We start from the raw sequence: 20,387 nt of genomic DNA, 5'->3' as shown, positions 1-20,387 counted from the left end.
AAAAGAAAAGAAGAAGAAAAAAATTATTGGAAGAAAAATTCCAAGAAGAAAAAAAATATTGGAAAGTGATGTAATTAATTCAGAACCTTTGGGAACGTGGCCCAGGCATTAGCATTTTTAAAAGCTCTGTGGATGATTCTAATGTACAGCCAGACATGAGAAACAGTGATCTATACTCTACTGGATTTAGGGGATACCACTGCTCGTTAGCCCAGAGTTTCTCAAATTGGTGTGTACATAAGAATCATCTAGCAGGGCTCCTGGGTGGCTCAGGCGGTTAAGTGTCTGACTTCGGCTCAGGTCATGATCTCGCGATTGATGGGTTCAAAGTCCACGTGGGACTCTCTGCTGACAGCTCAGAGCCTGGAGCCTGCTTTGGATTCTGTGTCTCCCTCTCTTTCTGCCTCCCCCCCACTCACACTCTATCTCTGTCTCTCTCAATCTCTCTCTCAAAAATAAACATTTAAAAAGAAGAAGAAGAACCATCTAGGGATCTTGTTAAAATGCAGATTCTGACTCAGCGTGTCTGGGTTGAGGTCTGAGATTCCACATTTTTAGCAAGCTCCCAGGACATCCCTGGGCGGCTGGTGTGCAGACCACATTTTGGGAAGAAAGGCTTTCACCCACTGTTTTCCAAATGTTCAGTGTCATAAGCCTTGCCAGGGGAGCATGTTAACTCTACAGGTGCGCAGGGAACTCCCTGGAGATCCTGATTCACCAGGTCTAGGCATCTCTGTGTTGAAAGTGCCCGGGTGATTCTCAAGGCCTGTGTGGTGGAGAAAGGCTGTCCTAACTTAATCTGGGTGGTTGATTGTGCACCAGGCCTTTGCTACTCTCACTAAAGCCTGAAAGTCCTTAATCTCTCTCTTAATAATTGTAAATGTGGGTTCATAAGCACCACACGATTTTTTTTTTAGTATTCATTACAGTTTTCCAGATTTTCCTTTTAAGTTTATTTATTTTTTAAGTAATTTCTACACCCAGTGTAGGCTCAAACTCACAAGCCTGAGATCAGGAGTTGCACACTCCTCCAACTGAGCCAGCCAGGCGCCCCCCAAAATTTTTGATGAACTGGTAGATAGTGCTCTCTAGTGTAATGGTCAGAAAACCAAAAGCGGTATGAAACAACAATTCGATTCCACTTTCCTAATTATGTTTGCATTGTTCCTGCTGACTTCCATGTGTCCAGATTCATCTGCTCTTTTTTTTAATTAAAAAAAAATGTTTAATGTTTGTTTTTGAGAGAGAGACAGAGTGTGAGCAGGGGAGGGACAAAGTGAGGGAGACAAAGAATCGGAAGCAGGCTCCAGGCTCTGATCTGTCAGCACAGAGCCCGACGCAGGGCTCAAACTCCCAAACCGCGAGATCATGTGAGCCAAAGTCGGTTGCTTAACTGATTAAGCCACGCAGGCACCCCTGGATTTATCTACTCTTAAGAATTAGCTAGGGGTGCCTGGGTGGCTCAGTCAGCTGACTATCTGACTCGACTTCAGCTCAGCTCACGATCCCAGGTTTGTGGGATTGAGCCCTGTGTTTGGCTCTGCCATAGATGTGGAACCTGTTTGGGATTCTCTCTCTGTCTCTTCCTTTCCCCTGCTTGCTCTCTTTCTCTCTAAAAAGAAAAAAATAAGAACTAGCTAAAAAGTCAGTACCATTTGTTTTTTAAACACCTCTTTTATCTTTTTACGTGAAATTAAATTTTTTTAAATAAAAGAAAAATCTTTTACTGTGTAAGCCATCAAACTTCTGGCATAATTTACTAGTCCTCCCTCCCATGCATTCATTTTTTTAATTTTTTTTCAACGTTTTTTATTTATTTTTGGGACAGAGAGAGACAGAGCATGAATGGGGGAGGGGCAGAGAGAGAGGGAGACACAGAATCGGAAACAGGCTCCAGGCTCTGAGCCATCAGCCCAGAGCCTGACGCGGGGCTCGAACTCACGGACGGCGAGATCGTGACCTGGCTGAAGTCGGACGCTTAACCAACTGCGCCACCCAGGCGCCCCTCCCATGCATTCATTTTAAAGCTGGGGTGCCCAAGGCTTCACTGATATACACGCCCTGGGGGATCCTATCCCATCTTGTGACTTTCAATACCATCTACCCTCTGATAATTTGCAAACGTTGATCTCCAGCCCATGCCTCTTTTCTGAACCCCAGGCTGGTTGCCTGCTTAACCACTAAGCAGTTATCTGGTCAACAACTCCATCTGATGTTCCTGGACATTTCAAACTCTTCCTGCACAAAATGGGACACCTGGTTTCCCTCCCCAAATGTGCTTCTCCTGCAGTTGTCTCTGTTTGGGTTGAAGAGAACTCCATCCGCCCAATGGCATAGGACAACCCTCTCCTGCACCTTGAATCCAATGGGAATTTTTGTGTTCAGAATGTGTTCAACACACAACCACTTCCCTCTTGTACAAATGCCACCGCGCTGCCCTAAGCCTGTGACCTCTTTTTGGTTTTTGGAGGCTGCAGCAGCTTGCTAGCAGCTGGCTTCTGTTTCCTTCCTCACCTCTTCTTCTTTTCATTTCAAAGTTTCTTCCAACAACTTCAGCGGTCAGCAGTCACAGAAGCAACCACATCACAAAATAATGTATTCTCTCTTCCAATTTTTGTTTTAGAGAAAAAAAAATTAGGATTTTAAAGAAAGCTGGAAGTGTTTAGGCAGGAGCTGCGACAAGGGCGCATAATACCACATAATACCACATATCACTGATCAGTGTAAGCAAAGCCACATTATTCCCAGCTTCCTTTCTGCTGAGCCCTTCCAAGGAGACTGAAAGGAAAAGAGGACCACGTGACTGCAGGAAACACACAAGAAATATTTTATTAGCTTCCAGATGGAGAACAAGGTAGAGTAAAAATATTTCAATAGTATTCCGTGGCTCTTCTCAAAGAGCCCACTCGGGCACTCGTGGCCCCCCAGTCGTGGTAGCGCCTGTAGTCCCCCGGTCTCAGCAGGTACTGCCGCCCCCGGTAGTTGGGCATCTCGTAGAGGACCCAGTAGCCCTCCAGCACTTGGAAGGAGTGGATCTCACTGAAGTGGAAGCGGTCGTGAAGCGAGGAGCAGTCCTCGGTGATCTCTACCATCTGGCCCCTGTAGTCTTCTCGCTCATAAATCCTGATCCTGTGGGAGCTGGTCTGTGGGTTCAGCAATTAGCAGATGAGGAAAAGTCAGAAAATCTAGCCCTTAGCAACCAGAGACACAACCCCCAAGGGACTGGACGTTCCCTTCTCTTTTCTACATCAAAGATGACAAATTTTAAAGATAGCCAACACCAGGGCAGCTGTGTGCAACTGAATAGGCTGTATACTGCAGAACTGAAGAAGGTGTCATTCGCGTAAAGAGACGCATGGTGCTCCCTAGAGCTAAGACCACAACCTATATGAACCATACATACTGGCCCTAGTTAGTATCATTCTTTTTTTTTTTAATGTTTATTTATTTTTGAAAGAGAGTGACAGAGCCTGAGTGGGGAAGGGGCAGAGAGAGAGACGGAGACACAGAATCCAAAGTAGACTTTAGACTCCGAGCTATCAGCACAGAGCCCGACACGGGGCTCGAACCCACTGACCTGAGCCGAAGTCGGATGCTCAACTGACTGAGCCACCTAGGCACCCTTAGTTAGTATCATTCTTAAGTAATAATTTATGTATATTTTATATATATCATATACATTTTAAATTTGTTTATTTTATATATTTTATAATTTATTAATTAAATTTATTATTCATATATTATAAATTTATATATGATATACTATTTATATATAAGTAATAATTTATATATATTTATTTAAATAAATTTTTAAAAATGATCCCTGGAAAAAAAAGTTATAATTTTGAATCTCAACAGTATTAGAAGAAGCTAGTGGGAAAGGAAGTCAAGTTGCTTTTCCTTCAGGGGAAGTCACAGACTGGTGGCAATTCAAGAAGAGAGTCCAGTCCAGGCAATCCTTAGACCCTCCCCTTCTCCTTTAAGCCCTGCTTCTCTAAGATCCTGAAAAGCAAGAGCCATCACAAAGATCAGCTTCAATTCTCAGCTCTAGGATATGCTCCTGCAAATCTGCTTTAGGCAATAAACAGGAAATTCTCCCGAACAAGATCCTGCAGCATTAAGGGCTGCTAGTGAGGAATCTTCCATGGTCGTCAAGGACCCACGTGTACATCACGTGATTTGGTCGCCACAACAGCCCCACACCTGTTTCTTCTTTTAGGAGAAGCTCGTGACTAGAGCTCTCAGCGTGTCACGTGGAAGGTCGGGGCAGGCACGTGGAAACCCAGGTTTTCAGGCTCCTCGTGCTGGGCTGGGTCTGAACACGGTGTTAAACCCTCCGAGGGGGTGTCAGACGTGGCCGGAGCGGTACCTTTTCCACAGGACTGGGTCGCAGTCAGGTTAGAGAATCCCTAACTGCAGAATTCCAGGCCGCTGGGGCTTTATTTGGGTAACGGCGGGCTTTGCCGGAGCGGCTGGAATCACACTGTCGGCCACTTGTTTTGCCTGATCGGGAAGCAGGGCGGGAGGCTCGTGCTAACACTGGTGGCTGGGGGAGGGGAGGCTTGCCAGGTGCCAGGTGCCCACCTCTCACCCTCGTGCCGGCCCTGTGAGCTAGCCGCCTTCACGAGCCCCATTCTACAGAAGGAGAGAGAGAGAGAGAGAGAGAGAGAGAGAGAGAGAGCCCCAGGAAGTAGCCCAGGCCACCTGATGCAAAGGTGCTAACGTGCTGCTTATTCACCGCCTGGGGCATAGACTCTCTGAAGGTACCGGTGCCCTACTTTGTCCCAGCAGAGGTGAGTTTACTTGTAGCAGAGCAGAATGAACTTTTAAAAGAGAAGCGTCCCCTCGCATACTTCTGCAGTGGAAGGAAAGCTTAGAGATGTTGGCAAAGGAGAGGAGACCCTGGCGAGAGGCAGCCAAAGGAGGCCGCCACCCTGCACGACGAAGGCCGCCTCCGGAGCACCCATGTGGCTCCGGGGCCCGGCGGGGCCCGCGGGGCCGGACTCACGTGGGGGATGAGGCGGCAGGAGCGGACCGCGTCGCTGAGGCCCATCCACTGCTGGTAGTCCGGGTAGTCCCCGCGCCGCAGGAAGTACTGGCAGCCCGAGTAGTTGGGCTGCTCATAGAGCATCCAGCAGCCGCTGTCCACGCGGATGGAGTTGCAGCGGCTGAAATAGGGCTGCAGGTTCGGGTGGTCACTGCTGCACTCGTAGTGGCGGCCCTGGAAGCCCCGGTCCTCGTAGAAGGTGATCTGCAAGGCAAGGGGAGGAAAGGCTCAGAGGCCTGGCCCCCGGCCCCGGGGCACGGGGGCCCCTCCCGGCCTGCGGCTGCGCTGGGCTCACCTTCCCCATGGCTGGTGGATGGAGGTCAGTGATGGGCCGCCGGCGCGCGGGTCTATATAGCACGAGGGCTGCTGCTGCGTTGGCAAGAACAACACAAAAGGGGCCCGCGGGGTGAGGAGGGGATTTTCTCTCGCTCTTTTCTATATAATGACGGCGGGGGTGGGGTGGGGGACTTATTGTATGTTTCCTCTTAGACTCTCCAGTGCTTTCGAACTGATGACCCGCGTTAAAACTGTCACTTGGTGCCTCTGGGGCCTTTAAATGAAGCCTGTTTAGGAATTTGGAGCTGAGCAAAGGCCCTTAGCCAGTTAATAATTGTAATGAGGTATTTGGGTTATCTTTTACAGTTTCAGAATGATCTCCTTTTTGACTACCGAGGCCGGGTAGTGACTGAGACCGAGGTCAGCATAGGCCCCAGCATGAGGCATCTGGATTAGAGAGCATTTCCTTGGAGTGAGGGTTGGAGCAGGGACAAGAACCGCCTTCTCCACAATACGTTTGAAATTAGATGGGATTTCCCTCCAAGAGGTCCCCTCTCTGAACCTACAGGCTGACAAGTGGCTACAGCAGATATGCTGACACACTTGAGGAGGGGTGACAGGGGCTTGGACCCCTAGAAAGCGTGCTGTGTAGGCACCTGGCCTCTGCTCTGCTCCCCGGACACTGGGCGGGACCAGGGCCATCTCTGGAGCCTCAGCTGGGGCACCTCTGGCCAGGAAACCCTCACCTTTGGAATTCATGAGGTGCAAGTTTGTTGTTCTTACTCTGTAGCTTTCTATTTAACTAATAATTTTGCAAAGTAGGTGCTAAGCTAGTTAGTTCTAGCTGCTGATGAATACAAGTTAACATGCAAATGTAACAAGTTAAAAATCCTACAATCTTAACCTTTCCTAGCCCTGGGCAAGCCGCGGTTGCTCTGTAGTTAAGGCTCTGACTCCGCCAAGACCCCCACCTCTACCCCTGGTGGCTCCTTCAGAGCAGAGTTTAACTCAGCTCTCTTTAGAGCAGAGTTTCTCAGCCTCACACTATCTTGACATTATGGGTCAAAAAATTCTGTGGTGGGGTAGTTGTCCTGTGCATTTAAGGATGCTTAACAGCATCCCTGGCGTCAACCCACAAGATATTAGTAGTAGTATTCTCCTAGTTGTGATAGCCAAAAATATCTCGAGACATTAGAAATGTTCCTTGGGGAGGGGCACCTGGGTGGCGCAGTCGGTTAAGCGTCCGACTTCAGCCAGGTCACGATCTCGCGGTCCGGGAGTTCGAGCCCCGCGTGGGGCTCTGGGCTGATGGCTCAGAGCCTGGAGCCTGTTTCGGATTCTGTGTCTCCCTCTCTCTCTGCCCCTCCCCCGTTCATGCTCTGTCTCTCTCTGTCCCAAAAATAAATAAACGTTGAAAAAAAAATTAAAAAAAAAAAAATGTTCCTTGGGGAAGCAAAATCAACACTGGTTGAAAACCACTGCTTGCTTGCTTGCTATATATATATATATATATATATATATATATATATATATATATATAATTTTTTTTTTCTGAGAGAGAGAGAGCACAAGCGGGAGGGGGGCAGAGACAGAGGGAGACACAGAATCAGAAGCAGGTTCCAGGCTCCAAGCTGTCAGCACAGAGCCTGATGTAGGGCTTGAACTCACAAACTGCAAGATCATGACAAGAGCTGAAGTTGGACACTTAACTGACTGAGCCACCCAGGTGCCCCAAAAACCACTGCTTTTGAAGAAGCTGTTCCTCAACTTGATACAACCTGATACACTCTATCTCATTCCTTAGTTTGGAATGTTGTGACTAAAGTCTACTGCTAAAAAATTGTTTTCCCTGAACAAATTTCATTTGTTGCACACAAGTTTAATAAGCCTTATTCACATTCTTTCCTTTACACATTCTTTTATAGAATATTTGGAAACTATGGAGAAACATTTAAAACCATAGTCCTGTGTCAAAAAAGTACTATTAATATGTATTTTAAAACTTCTTTTCAGTTCTGCAAGTGAAAGAATTCTAAAGACCCACTGCACAACAACGTGCATATAGGTAACACTACTGCACGATGCGGTTAAAAATGGTTAAAACGGGGGGCGCCTGGGTGGCTCAGTCGGTTAAGCGTCCGACTTTGGCTCAGGTCATGATCTCACGGTCCGTGAGTTCGAGCCCCGCGTCGGGCTCTGTGCTGACAGCTCAGAGCCTGGAGCCTGTTTCTGATTCTGTGTCTCCCTCTCTCTCTGACCCTCCCCTGTTCATGCTCTGTCTCTCTCTGTCTCAAAAATAAATAAATGTTAAAAAAGTTTTTTTTTTAAAAAATGGTTAAAACGGTAAAAGAAAAAAAAGATACCTTTGCCCATAGTCCCACCCCTATTAATTTTCACTTCTTTGATCTAATAGTTTCATCTGTAAGAATTTGTCCAAAGGAGGGGCGCCTGGGTGGCGCAGTCGGTTAAGCGTCCGACTTCAGCCAGGTCACGATCTCGCGGTCCGTGAGTTCGAGCCCCGCGTCGGGCTCTGGACTGATGGCTCAGAGCCTGGAGCCGGTTTCCAATTCTGTGTCTCCCTCTCTCTCTGCCCCTCCCCCGTTCATGCTCTGTCTCTCTCTGTCCCAAAAATAAATAAACGTTGAAAAAAAATTTAAAAAAAAAAAAAAAAAAAAAAAAAAAGAATTTGTCCAAAGGAAATAAAGGTACATGCAAACATTATGTATAGTGATGCTTTATCAGACCATTGTTTATAATATAAAAAAATAGGGCATTAATTCGGTAAACTATAGAGCATCTGTGTGACGAGGTGCTAGGCAGTTACCAAAAATCATGTTCTCAAATGATTTAAGGACATGGAAAATGCTCCCCATATGTTAAGTCTTTTTAAAGTAAGGATATTATACACCGAAAAGTAGAAAATATTGCTGAAGGAAAGAAGATATAAATAAATGGAAATACATCATGTGTTTATGGATTGGAAGACTCAATATTGTTCAGATATAAATACAACCCAAAGTGATCTACAGATTGAATGCAGTCCCTATTGAAATTCCAATGTTTGATTCAGGAATAAAAAGAAATCCCTCCTGAAATTCACGTCGAGTCTCAAGGGACCCTAAAACTCAAAAGAATCTTGAAAAAGAAGAACAGAGCTGGAGAACTTGAATTTTCTGATTTCAAAACATATGCAAAGCCACAGTGATGAAAACAGCATGGTACTGGCATAATGATAGACACAGGGGCCGGTGGACGAGAATAAAAGACTCCGAAACAAAGCCTCCCCGTGTAGTCAACGGAATTTTGACAAGGTTGGCAAGACCATTCACTGGAAAGGGGGAAGTCTTTTTAATAGATGGTACTGGGGAAAATGAATATCCAAATGCGAAAGAATGAAGTTGGACCCTTACCCTACGCCATATAAAAAACTGGCTCAAAATGGATTAAATGTAAGAACTAAAACCATAAAACTCTTCAAGGAAAACATAGGGGAAAACTTTCATGACGCTGAACTGGGCAATGATTTCTTCGATGTGACACTAAAGCATGGGCAATAGGTAAATTGGACTTCATCAAAATAAAAACTTCTGTGTGAAAAGGAGTGAAAGATCATGGAATGTGAGAAAATATTTGCAAATAATATATCTGATAAGACACTGATATGCAAAGTACATTAAGAACTCCTATAACTCATCAACAACAAGCAAAAACCAAAAAACCAAAAAACATCAATTTTTAATAAAATGAGAGGAACAGACATTTCTCCAAAGAAAATATACAAATGGGCAATAATCATATAAAAAGATGCTCCACATCACTAATCACTGGGGAAATGCAATCAAAATTACAATGGGATACTATTTCATATCTGTGAGGATGGCTCTTGTAAAAAAACAAAAAAAATAACAACCGTTGGTGAGGATGTGGAAAAATTGGGAACGTTGTGCATTGCTAGTGGGAATGTAAAATGGTACTATGGTAGACTGTTTGGAAGTTGCTTAAAAAAGCTAAGCATCTAATTCCCAGATGATCCAGCAATGTCACTTCTGTGCATCTACCCCAAATTGTTGAAAGCAGAGATACAAACAGGTATTTGTGCACCAACATTCACAGCAGCATTATTTACAATAACCAAAAGATGGAAACAACCCAAATACTCCTTGAGGGATGAATGGATGAAAAACATGTGGTATGTGCATTGAATGGAATATTATTCAGCCTTAAAAAGGAATGAAATTCTGACAAATGCCACAGCATGGGCAAACCTCAGGAACACTATGCTAACTGAAATGAGCCAGACAGGACAACTATTATATGATTCCATTTATTTGAGGCACATACAGCAGTCAGATTTATGGAGACAGAAAGCAGAACGGAGGTTACCAGGGGCTACAGAGCAGTGGGAATGGGGAGTCAGTGTTTCATGAGTGCAGAGTTTCAGTTTGGGGTGATGACAAAGCTCTGGAGATGAATAGTGCTGATGTTTGCACAACGTTCTGAATGTGCTTTATGCCACTGAATTGAACACTTAAAAATGGTTATAATGGTAAATTTTAGGTTATGTATATTTTACCACAATTGAAAACATACTTCACGAACAAAAAGACAAAAATACATCTATATTAATTTTATTAATATTAACTTCTTGATAATTCTACTGAGGTTGTAAGAACAAATTATATTGTAGGAATTAAAAGGGAATTAAACAGCATTTAAAACAGAGTTTATTTTAACTTACAATCCTCTCACTTTATAATGAGAAATAAAAGAATAATTGATATAATTAGTGTCTTAAATTTTTTTTATTAGTACCTTCCCCTCCTCGGGCTTCCTACCTCTTTCTCCCTTAATTCTTTCCATTCCAATTAGCTTATATCACAAAAGCTTATACTCAAGAACCTGATAACATTTCCAGGTCCTCTTTAATCCTGGGGATTTGTGCTCTGGACACCATTGTGTTGGAGGCGACGATGGTTGGGTGTTCGCCTTCACCCAACCTTCCTTGTATGGTGTCCCAGTTGTGCCTAGAAGCTCTCCTATGGTTACCAGTGATACCAGCTTCAGGATGATGCAGGTTCTAAACATGGTGGGAGACAGACAAAACCCAGGGCCCTGCTAGCATTGCTGAGCTGCTGAATCAACCATCCCTAAATCCTGTGCTGTCCTAAGACTTCCTATCACATGAGCTACTAGATTCCCATATCGCTCGTCCATTTGATGTGGGGCTTCTGCTTCTGAAGTGATTCAGATTCATTTTTGGCTGAGAGATTAGGGTGAATTGTGATCAAGCTTTGGAGAAGGAGCTGCTCACCAGGGGGAAGGTGGGGAAGAATACTTCAGGTATGGAAAAGATGTGAGCAAAGACAAAGAGATGTGAAAATGCTTGGTGTGCTTGGAGGACTCAGGTGGGTCAGGAGAGTCAGGTAATAGGGGATGAAGTAGATGGGCTGGGGCTGGGTTCTTGTAAGAATTGTTTTCCTGTGGACGGTGGAGGAATATCAAAGCTTTTTAAGCCGGGAAATGACTTGATCAGATCAGTCTTTGAACATACACACCAATCCTCCTTTCTAAAATTCTAGCAATGAGAACACAAGACAGAGCAGAAAGTAGAAGAACCAATGTAAGTGAATGCAACATCCAAAATGTTGAGGGCCTTGAGTAGAAGAAAAAGGTGGAGAAAGGACAAATTAGTTCTCTGCTTGAACTGAGACGTCCATCTTCTCTTTCCCTCAGACACTAGCTCTCCTGGTTCTCAGGCCTTTGGACTCGGACTGAATTATAATATAACACCTCCTGGCTCTCCCGTTTACAGATCGTGGGGCTTCTCAGTCTCTGTTAGGGAGCCAATACTTACCATAAATCTCATATTCTCTCTCTCTCTATCCTATTGGTTCTGCTCTCTGGAGAGCCTGACCAATAAACATTGTTTCAGGGGCTTGACCACATTAAGGCCAGCATTTCTGAAACTGTGGCATTTCCCCCACACTTGTCCCCTCTTGGGTATAAAATGCCTGAAAGAGGAAAGAACTGTGGCACCAGGGGCAGCCACTCCTTTTCATCAGGAAGGCAAAAGTTTTTCCAGAACCATCTCTTCTCTCTCCATCAGCATTCTTTCACTTATGTTTCCATATCCAGAGAGTGTCACGTGACAGCCTCAGTTAGCAAGAGACTCTGCCAGAGATTCATGAACTCAATGTGTACATACAGTTTAGGGGATTCAAAACCTTCTGAAGCCCATTATGGTAACCTAGCTTCAGGATCCCTGTGTGTGCGTGTGTGTGTGTGTGTTTTCAGAATCTCTGTTTTAAAAAGTGGGTCCTGCTATCTCTGAACCTCAGTTTTCACATCCTCACACCTCAGAGAAAAAACGAAATCTAAACAGATTTTTAATAATCTGTTTTGAAGCAACAGCTTGTTTAAAGACCAGAGAATCACATGTGACAATGTATTGTAAAAATGTTTTGCCAATTGTAAAGTTGTACTTAACACGAAGGCACGTTTTTATTGTGAGAGGTGTGTTTTATTTGTTATGGATCACACATCTTGGTTTCCGCTTGTGCTGTGTGGTTGTGCGTATGTGTGTGTGAGTGAATAAAACAATAAAATAAGAGGAGGACAAAAGAAAAACACAAGAAAACCAATGCCAGGAGCACACAGAAAATATTTTATTTCCAGATGGAGAATAAGGTAGAGTAAAAATATTTCAATAGTAATCCATGACTCTCCTCAAAGAGCCCACTCGGGCACTCGTGGCCCCCCAGTCATGGTAGTGCCTGTAGTCCCCTGGCCTCAGCAGGTACTGCCGTCCCCGGTAGTTGGGCATCTCGTAGAGGACCCAGGAGCCCTCCAACACGTGGAGGGAGTAGATCTCATTGAAGTGCAAGCGGTCTTGAAGAGACGGGCAGTCCTCAGTGATCTCTACCATCTGGCCTCTGTAATCTTCCCTCTCGTAGAGCCTGATTCTGTGGGAGCCAGCCTGACCCATCCAGAGATGGAAAGAGGAGAAAAGCAAACTATGAAATGGATGTAACACATTCAGGCAGTCCAGCTCAAGGTATTTTGTAATATAGGATAAGCCCTAACTAATTCTCCATATTAATATACTCTCCATTTTCAAAGGTGGAAATTCGGTACCTTTTCAAGACCATAAAGTGTGATGGAAAGAATTAAGAAGGAAATTCCACTCTTTCTGTGTTCAAAATTTCCCAGGATAAACTATTAACCGAGTTCAGTATACCCCACCAGAGAGAAACCCAAACCTTTAACAGCTTATTACTACTTTTTCCATTTGGGGGAAATATTTTTAATTTTTCAAGCAGGTGTCTTTGAACAGTAAAAGCAGCCTATGAAATGAATGATCTTGCATTGGATTTAAAATAAATCTTGGAAAAATCACCAGGGACTTGGATGTTTCTGTTTCTGTGGAAAGCAAAGTTAAGCATCTTAAGTCTCTCAGAAATCATTGATTCTCATTGAATTATTTATGAATACAATAAGGAAAAATGAGAAAGAAAAATCAGTAAGCCCAAGGACTCGTTTTTCAAAAACCTTAGTGTTTTAAAAAAAAAACACATATTTGAAATATACATGGGTATGTGCATAAAATTTCTCTGTGTTTCTCTCCATTGAGAGAAAGCACTTTTATTTGTATAGGTCCGGTAAATCAAAATATGCAAGTGGGGAGCAAAAGAAAGAAAAGTCTTTTAAACATTAACCCTTGTAAAAGTTTCCTTTACAATGCCTCACCGCTCTGTGACTACGGTATATTCTAGCAGTTCATTACTCTTCTATGGGATATTAGTGCTTTTTCTACAACTCCATTGTAAGTTGTTCCAGGACAGGACCCATAGCTTTTACATGTCCAGGCCAGCCAACACATTGTTGCTGAGTAAATATTTGTTGATTCATTGGTGCCTGGGTAACACTTTGCTTCTGTCTGGGGCAAATGACATTGAGCTACTCTACCATAGCTGGTCTTTTGTCCAGACTCAATTATTCTTGATGATCACTACTCCCGATGGTTAGCCTTTGCTTGAAACTACCGATTCTGTGTCCTGTCACGGGGCTGGACTCACGTGGGGGATGAGGCGGCAGGAGCGGACCGCGTCGCTGAGGCCCATCCACTGCTGGTAGTCCGGGTAGTCCCCGCGCGGCAGGAAGTACTGGCAGCCCAAGTAGTTGGGCTGCTCATAGAGCATCCAGCAGCCGCTGTCCACGCGCACCGAGTTGCAGCGGCTGAAATAGGGCTGCAGGTTGGAGTGGTCACTGCTGCACTCGTAGTGGTGGCCCTGGAAGCCCCGGTCCTCGTAGAAGGTGATCTGCAAGGCAAGGGGAGGAAAGGCTCAGAGGCCTGGCCCGCAGCCCCGGGGCGCGGGGGCCCCTCCCGGCCTGCGGCTGCGCTGGGCTCACCTTCCCCATGGCTGGTGGATGGAGGTCAGTGATGGGCCGCCGGCGCGCGGGTCTATATAGCACGAGGGCTGCTGCTGCGTTGGCAAGAACAACACAAAAGGGGCCCGCGGGGTGAGGAGGGGCTCATTGTGCTCTTTTTTCTCTTTGCTGTCAAAGTCCACCGGCTCATTGTGGGTTTTGGTCCCATTCTCTCTGGAGTATTCGGGTTGCTATCACTGTCTGATGCTATTGACACCGTTTGAAAAAAAAAAAGTAATTTGGAGCATTGTTTATTTAATAATAGAAGCAGAGCTTCAGCCATTTCATATATAGTCGATCCTTCTACTTGTATAGGTTGGGGAAAAACAACAAAATGTAACTGAAGGAGCAAAAAAAAAAAAGCAGAGTCTTAATATGGTCAATATAAAATTAATCTGCGAGAACTATCATATGACGTATGTGCCACGATATTGTATTAATTGTGAATAGGAAGAGCATGACCTTAGCTAAATGTTGAAAATTCCAAAGTAGTTCTTTAAGAGAATTTTCTTATTGAAGGGTGTAAGTTACTGGAATGTTTTATCAAGGGAATTTACAAAGCTTCGGACTTGCAGGTATGCCAAACAATAGCAACGACAATAAGAACACACCAGCAAGCACAGATCTGAGGTGTCTGGTCGGAATTCATTACAGTCCTGTCTGGAGGTAGACTGAGGATTAGATGTTTCAGCGTGGCCAATTGTAATTCAAAAGGGAGAGCAGTGTTAAGAGGCTTCATCTCAGAAAGAAGAATGAAAAGGGAAATTCCTAAGTTGGAGGAAATAAGAAAAAGTGAAAACACAAAAATCGATGGCCTCTCAGGTTATTATACAATAAAACCCAATTCCTAGAAAACCCATTTCTGGTAGGAATCCCGATACCCCTTTTTCTCTGGGGAACAAGAGTACGCAAAGCTTTTGACTCAAAGGAGATTAACTGCGTGAACACAAAGAGAAGTTATAGCTAAAATGGTGTGGGGAGAGGAAGGAATAAATCTGGAAGCTGAGACTCTAGGAAGACTTTAGAAAGTATTTATTAGCCTGGAAGAGAATAGTTTGATGGGCTGGAAAGAGCACTGGAGTGGAAGATGACCTATGCCTTTGGCCTCTTTCATGTCCAAAGAATTATTCACAGTCCTGTGTTGTCTCATGGAAATACTTTGTCTTGACTTTGGGTCATAAGTCTTTGTAGGTCTGTATTTGTGAATAAACACCAACTAACGTACAATATGATGATTTCCGTTCTTGTTAACCACTAGATAAAGGCATATGTTTGCAAAATTACTTCTGTTTACAGAGTGGAAAAATAAGCAGAATAAAAAATCATCATTTTAATTAATAATTTAAAAATTAATCATTAACAAAATAAAAAGGTTAAAATTGTCGTTTTGCTCAGAGTTGTTTCTGCGGGGAGAGTGTTGAGAGGTAAAAATAGTAAAACATGAGAAAGAACCAAATGCAGAGCCCCAGGGAACACCCAGAGGAGCATGGTGGGAGTGGGCTGTGGGGACCACCAATACAATTACACATTTATGATACATGTAGAGGACCAAACAAGGGAGTTGGGTTTGGTATTTTCATTGACTAGGAAGAGAAAAGGCTTTATTTCAGCCTGGAGAGACAAGGAAAAAGAAAGAAAAACCAACTCACAGTTTTCACAGAGCTGAAAAGTGATTGGCTCGGGCCAAATGTGCCTTGATTTTAATGCTCTACAGAGAATTCCTGGATTGACAAATGTGTGTCAGACCAAAGCCTCAAATTGCACTTAGTGTGCTAAGTGAACATAAGCTAAGACTTGAGAATCCTCACGCCTGTGGCACTGAAGCAGAGGTCTGTACAAGTTGCCTGGAATGACTGATGGGGACTGTCTTTGGAGGGAGAATAAGAGATAAGGATCAGGCACCCTCAGTCCTGAGCTCTAGTCTGGGAAGTAGCCCTTTGTCACTCCCGAAATATTCAGGTGGTTTCAAACAAAAGTGAAGGCAAAAGAGACGAGTTTAGGTTAAATTTTACTGCACGCAGAGTCAAAGATTTTTGTAGCTGCTGTAAATATCAGTCTACAGAATGAAGTGTATGAGAAGTACCCCTTTCCTTATTTTCTATTGTTGAAATATTTCATGAATCTAAGTCTCATTCCACTAGGATGGACAGAAAATTGAACTGCAGTCATTGTTGGGGTTTTGTCTTCTCACTTTCCCAGGCTCTACGGTTGGGTTCTGCGGGCATTTCATGGCGGTATTGGGTGTGCTGGGAAGTCCCGTGTTAGCCATTGGTGGTGGCTGTCCCCAGCTTTCACACCAGCGTGGAAATGACCATTGGCAGCCCCGAGGGCTGTGGGAACTGGGATGTGTTTTATTTGGCCGGCACAATGTTTAGATGTTTTTCATGATGCTTTAGGTTGGTTTGCACAACCCATAGCTCCCCATACTCGTCATCACTCCTTGTTGTCTATAGGAAGTTGTTTTATTTTATTTACATCATTTCTCAGGCCCCTGAGGGCATTGAGCTGCAGCCTCAAACAAGAGTTTTCAAACTCTGCTCAGTTTTTGCCAGATGAAAACACTATACATCAGAGCAAAATCCCAAGCAATCTTCCTTGGTCTGAGCCATAGTTTACTAGGAGCTTGTGTATCTTGGGGTATTAAAGTGTCCTTTTGTAAATGTCTCTTCTTTTGTAAAATGATGTACGAAGAGATGGTGCTTAGTTTTACAATTTTGCTGTCTTGTTTAAATTTTAAGTGTCCTTGCTTGGCAAAACAAAAATTGGCAATCTTATGTTGGTCTCTATTTAAAGAAAACTGGTCTGGGAAACCTAAGCTACTGAGAATCATTTGATTTGATATCATGATTTGAGCCATTTGGTATCATAAGAAATATGTAAATAAATATTACTCCATTTATTTTCCCTAGAAATTTGTCTCCGGATGACTTTAAAGTACTAAATAAAAGTACTTGATAAACAAAAGTGATTATATATGTATTATTTAGTACCTGAAAAGTACTTGACTTTAAAAAGTGATTACATACTTATGTTTAACGTAAGCATCTCGTATTTCTGGGTAGAGCTCTGTGGTGGTAGGGACAATGCCTTTCATTTGTTTGGGTTGTTTCATCCCCAGTACTAACATATGACAGGCCTATGGTAGGTGCTTAGAAAACGGTGAAGATACTAACTCAAAAAAGTTAGGATCTTTGGGTGGCCAGTAATTGGGCAGAGTCTAATAAAATTAAAAATAACTTGTGCTTTGATTGGGCGGTCTCACTCCTAGGTCTCTATCCTCCAAAAGTTATGGCATGTGTAGATAAAGGTACATGTACAATGATATTCTTTGCAGCCTTGTTTGTAAAAGGAAACTTGGACAAGCCCAGTCACCAATGGGTAAATGGTAAAATAATCTAGGGGGTCTTCAAATAATGGAACGCACTGCAGCCATTAAATAGAATAAGATACGTAACTAGATCTATGTCCGTATCATTTTTCATGGTAAAAGCAAGCTGCAGACTAATATGTGCAAGTAAGTAAATAAATAAAAAGCATGCATTTCATGAGATGTCAATATAAACAGGGAAAAAATTCAAGAAGGGTGCCCATCAAGTGTAAACAGGGTTGGGGAATAGGGGCGCCTGGATGGCTCAGTCGGTTGAGCGTCCAACTTCGGCTCAGGTCATGATCTCACAACTCATGAGTTTGAGCCCCGCGTCGGGCTCTGTGCTGACAGCTCAGAGCCTGGAGCCTGCTTCGGATTCTGTGTCTCCCTGTCTCTCTGCCCCTAACCCACTCGCATTCTGTCTCTGTCTCTCTCAAAAATAAAATAAACATTAAAAAAAAGCGCTAGGAAATAAAGAGTGGGATCAGAAGGACCCTCTCTACTTCTTTCTTTATAGAGTTTGTAAAGTAGTAGGATTATAGGAGGCTTTTCTTCAGAGGAAAAATTTTAAAAATAAATTAATTCTCTACTAATGGAAAGATTTTCAATTTTTTTCAACATGCAAGGCTTTACTTGTGAGCAAGCAGGTTTTACTTCAATCAAAGTCTATTTAAAATATTTACATATATCTCATTAATTGCTCTGCATTAGCTGCACTTCAGGTAGGGTTTGGCCCAGGGGATATACTGGCCAAGACATGCACTGGGGGCTGGAGCCATTTTAGAAAAGGAAGGGGGATCTATGACCCACCCAAAAGTATGGCAATGTCCACTGGCAGCTTTGACATTAGTCATGTAATACTGTGCTCAAAAGTAAACAATACTACAATTCCTTATGTAGCCTAAACAGGCTTTTTGCCAAATGGGCTTCTCTTCACTGCTCATCTGGGACCTCCTATGGCTTCCACTCACCTGCTGGGTCAGAAGGAAACTCCTAGAATGCTGTTCCTCAAGACCCTCACCTGAACGCCTCCCTCCTCACCAGTCACCCTCTCCCATTTTTCTACCTTGACTTCCCTTTTCTTCTTAGACAGGCTACCTCATCCCTCCACCCCCACGTGGGAGCCTGTTCCAGACTCATTCTACCTTGAAGTGCTTCTAGAACTGAGCCCTCCCCACCTAGTCACACCTCAACCTTTAACAGGGAGCCTTTAGAAGTAAATTAATTGGCACACAATGAAAGAAAAACAGAAGTCAGCAGTTGCCAACAATACAGACTAAATACTTTATTAGGTTCCAAATTGAGAAAATGGTAGTGTGAACCTATTTTAGTATAAATCCACCACCCTCCTCAATGCGCCTGCCTTAGCATCCACAGCCCCCCAGTCGTGGTACCGCCTGTATTCTTGGGGCCTCAGCAGGTATTGCCGCCCCTGGTAGTTGGGCATCTCATAGAGGACCCAGCAGCCCTCCAGCACGTGGAGGGAGCGGACCTCACTCAGGTGGAAGCGGTCCTGGATGCAGGAGCAATCCTCGCTCAGCTCCATCATGAGGCCTTTGTGGTCCTCTCTCTCATACAGTCGCAGCCTGTGAGAGCTCGTCTGCTTGGTCCACAAAGACAAGGAGCAGAAGAAGCAACCAAACAACAGATGAATTTGGTAGGTTGGGGGATGGGACTACCAGTGTCAAAACTGAGACTCTGAGATTGCTGCATATGCTGTGGATAGCTCTGTGTTCTACCAGCATTTAACAAATATTTGCATATTCAATTTTTGTTTCATATCTGGGAAATATAAATTTTAAGACGTTCTAAGTCTGGGTTAGAATGCATTAAGAATTCAAATATCTAGACTCCTAATTCCCTAATTTCCATTGATTCCTAGGTGATAAGTCAAATGTATATTTTGGGGAAAAATACAAAGTATTTTAACTAGTATTATTTGAATATGAGTATCATCTCCCCAACTTATATACATATAAGTGTACAAATAAAGTTGGACTTTTAAAATTACATACTTCAGTGAAAACTGGTTTAATTAGTCACTTGGAACCAGAATTCAACCGCTTTTCCAAATCAAGGGCAATTCCCTTCTCCAAAGTTGGACACAAACTTAGAATAGCCTGTATTAACAATAGAGTTTCCATTTTTACAAGTCTGTGGTGGAACGTATCTAATTCATTCATCGTCAGTTCCTTACTACTAATTAAAATTACAATTTAAAAAAGTTTTAGTTAATTTGTTCGAAATACTACCTTCTTACGTCCAACCAGCTCCTCATTCGCAAGTTTCGGTCTCTATCTCTGTATATTACATTTGTTACATAATGGTAACAAAACTTTGTAATTGACATAATGGTAGCAAAAATTAAAACTAAGACCGACTCTTCCCATGAGCGAATTCTTCTCATATTCTCTGCTGTTTCTGTGCATTTATCTCTCTGGGCTTAGGCAGCAACTAAAGCCCACTCTGCCCTTCCGTGTCTTTAAAAGAAAACCTGCCTCACGTTAACCCCCCAGTAATCCAGTGAGGACACTCAGGCAGCGTGATGGAAATGAGGTAGGACTCACCTGGGGGATGAGACAGCAGGAGCGGACCGTGTCGCTGAGGCCCATCCACTGCTGGTAGTCCGGGTAGTCCCCGCGCCGCAGGAAGTACTGGCGGCCCGAGTAGTTGGGCTGCTCGTAGAGCATCCAGCAGCCGCTGTCCACGCGGATGGAGTTGCAGCGGCTGAAATAGGGCTGCAGGTTGGGGCAGTCGCTGCTGCACTCATAGCAGCGGCCCTGGAAGCCCCGGTCCTCGTAGAAGGTGATCTGCAAAGGAAGAATAATTCTGAATTAAATCAGTTGCTCCCAACAGATCTGGTACAGAGGCATTTTCTCTCTCTTGATGTCTCTTTTTCTTTAACTTGTATCCTGCTCACCTTCCCCATGGCTGGTTGACACGGATGTGCGAGCTCAGTGCGCTGGGCCGGCAGCGCCGCGGGTCTATATAGCCAGGCTGCTGCTGCGTTGGCAAGAACAACACAAAAGGGGCCCCCGGGGGTGAGTAAGGGGATTTTATGGATCCCTTTTACACGCTGCATTCAGTGGAAATGCCTGTAGAGTTTGCCCTCATTCTCTGGTATATTCTAACGCTGTTCTGAATGCGTCCTGGTTGAGTCCCTAGAGTTGCTTTTATGTGGATTCTTAGTATTTTCTAAATTTATCAGCACCTCAATCTGAACTTTTGACCTGAAATTCATGTCGCTACGGATATGATTCAGTTATGCCC

At 43.9% G+C, this 20,387-nt stretch overlaps 3 protein-coding genes across 4 annotated transcripts; all 3 read right to left on the bottom strand.

The window, feature by feature from the left end:
* Positions 1-2,870: 2,870 nt before the first annotated feature.
* On the bottom strand, positions 2,871-5,376 carry LOC125172977 (gamma-crystallin F-like). Its single transcript, XM_047871672.1, has 3 exons — positions 5,343-5,376; positions 5,009-5,251; positions 2,871-3,143 (listed from the first exon to the last, which is right to left on the bottom strand). Exons 1-3 carry the CDS (start codon positions 5,349-5,351, stop codon positions 2,871-2,873), a joined length of 525 nt encoding a protein of 174 aa, XP_047727628.1. The 5' UTR covers positions 5,352-5,376.
* Positions 5,377-12,026: 6,650 nt separating this feature from the next.
* On the bottom strand, positions 12,027-13,741 carry LOC125173100 (gamma-crystallin D). Its single transcript, XM_047871926.1, has 3 exons — positions 13,733-13,741; positions 13,399-13,641; positions 12,027-12,299 (listed from the first exon to the last, which is right to left on the bottom strand). The coding sequence occupies exons 1-3, from the start codon at positions 13,739-13,741 to the stop codon at positions 12,027-12,029; spliced, it is 525 nt and encodes a 174-aa protein (XP_047727882.1).
* A 4,703-nt stretch (positions 13,742-18,444) lies between these two features.
* On the bottom strand, positions 18,445-20,046 carry LOC125172950 (gamma-crystallin C). 2 transcript variants are annotated; one of them, XM_047871604.1, is made up of 3 exons: positions 20,038-20,046; positions 19,685-19,927; positions 18,445-18,720 (listed from the first exon to the last, which is right to left on the bottom strand). In XM_047871604.1, exons 1-3 carry the CDS (start codon positions 20,044-20,046, stop codon positions 18,445-18,447), a joined length of 528 nt encoding a protein of 175 aa, XP_047727560.1. The 2 variants fall into 2 exon arrangements, with proteins under 2 accessions (XP_047727560.1, XP_047727561.1); XM_047871605.1 differs by having other exon boundaries at positions 18,445-18,717.
* Positions 20,047-20,387: the final 341 nt, after the last annotated feature.

The sequence above is a fragment of the Prionailurus viverrinus genome, chromosome C1 (genome assembly GCF_022837055.1).
Source record: "Prionailurus viverrinus isolate Anna chromosome C1, UM_Priviv_1.0, whole genome shotgun sequence".
NCBI lineage: Eukaryota > Metazoa > Chordata > Mammalia > Carnivora > Felidae > Prionailurus > Prionailurus viverrinus.
Note: the sequence above shows the minus strand (reverse complement) of the source record. Positions and strands in the feature narration are given on the sequence as shown.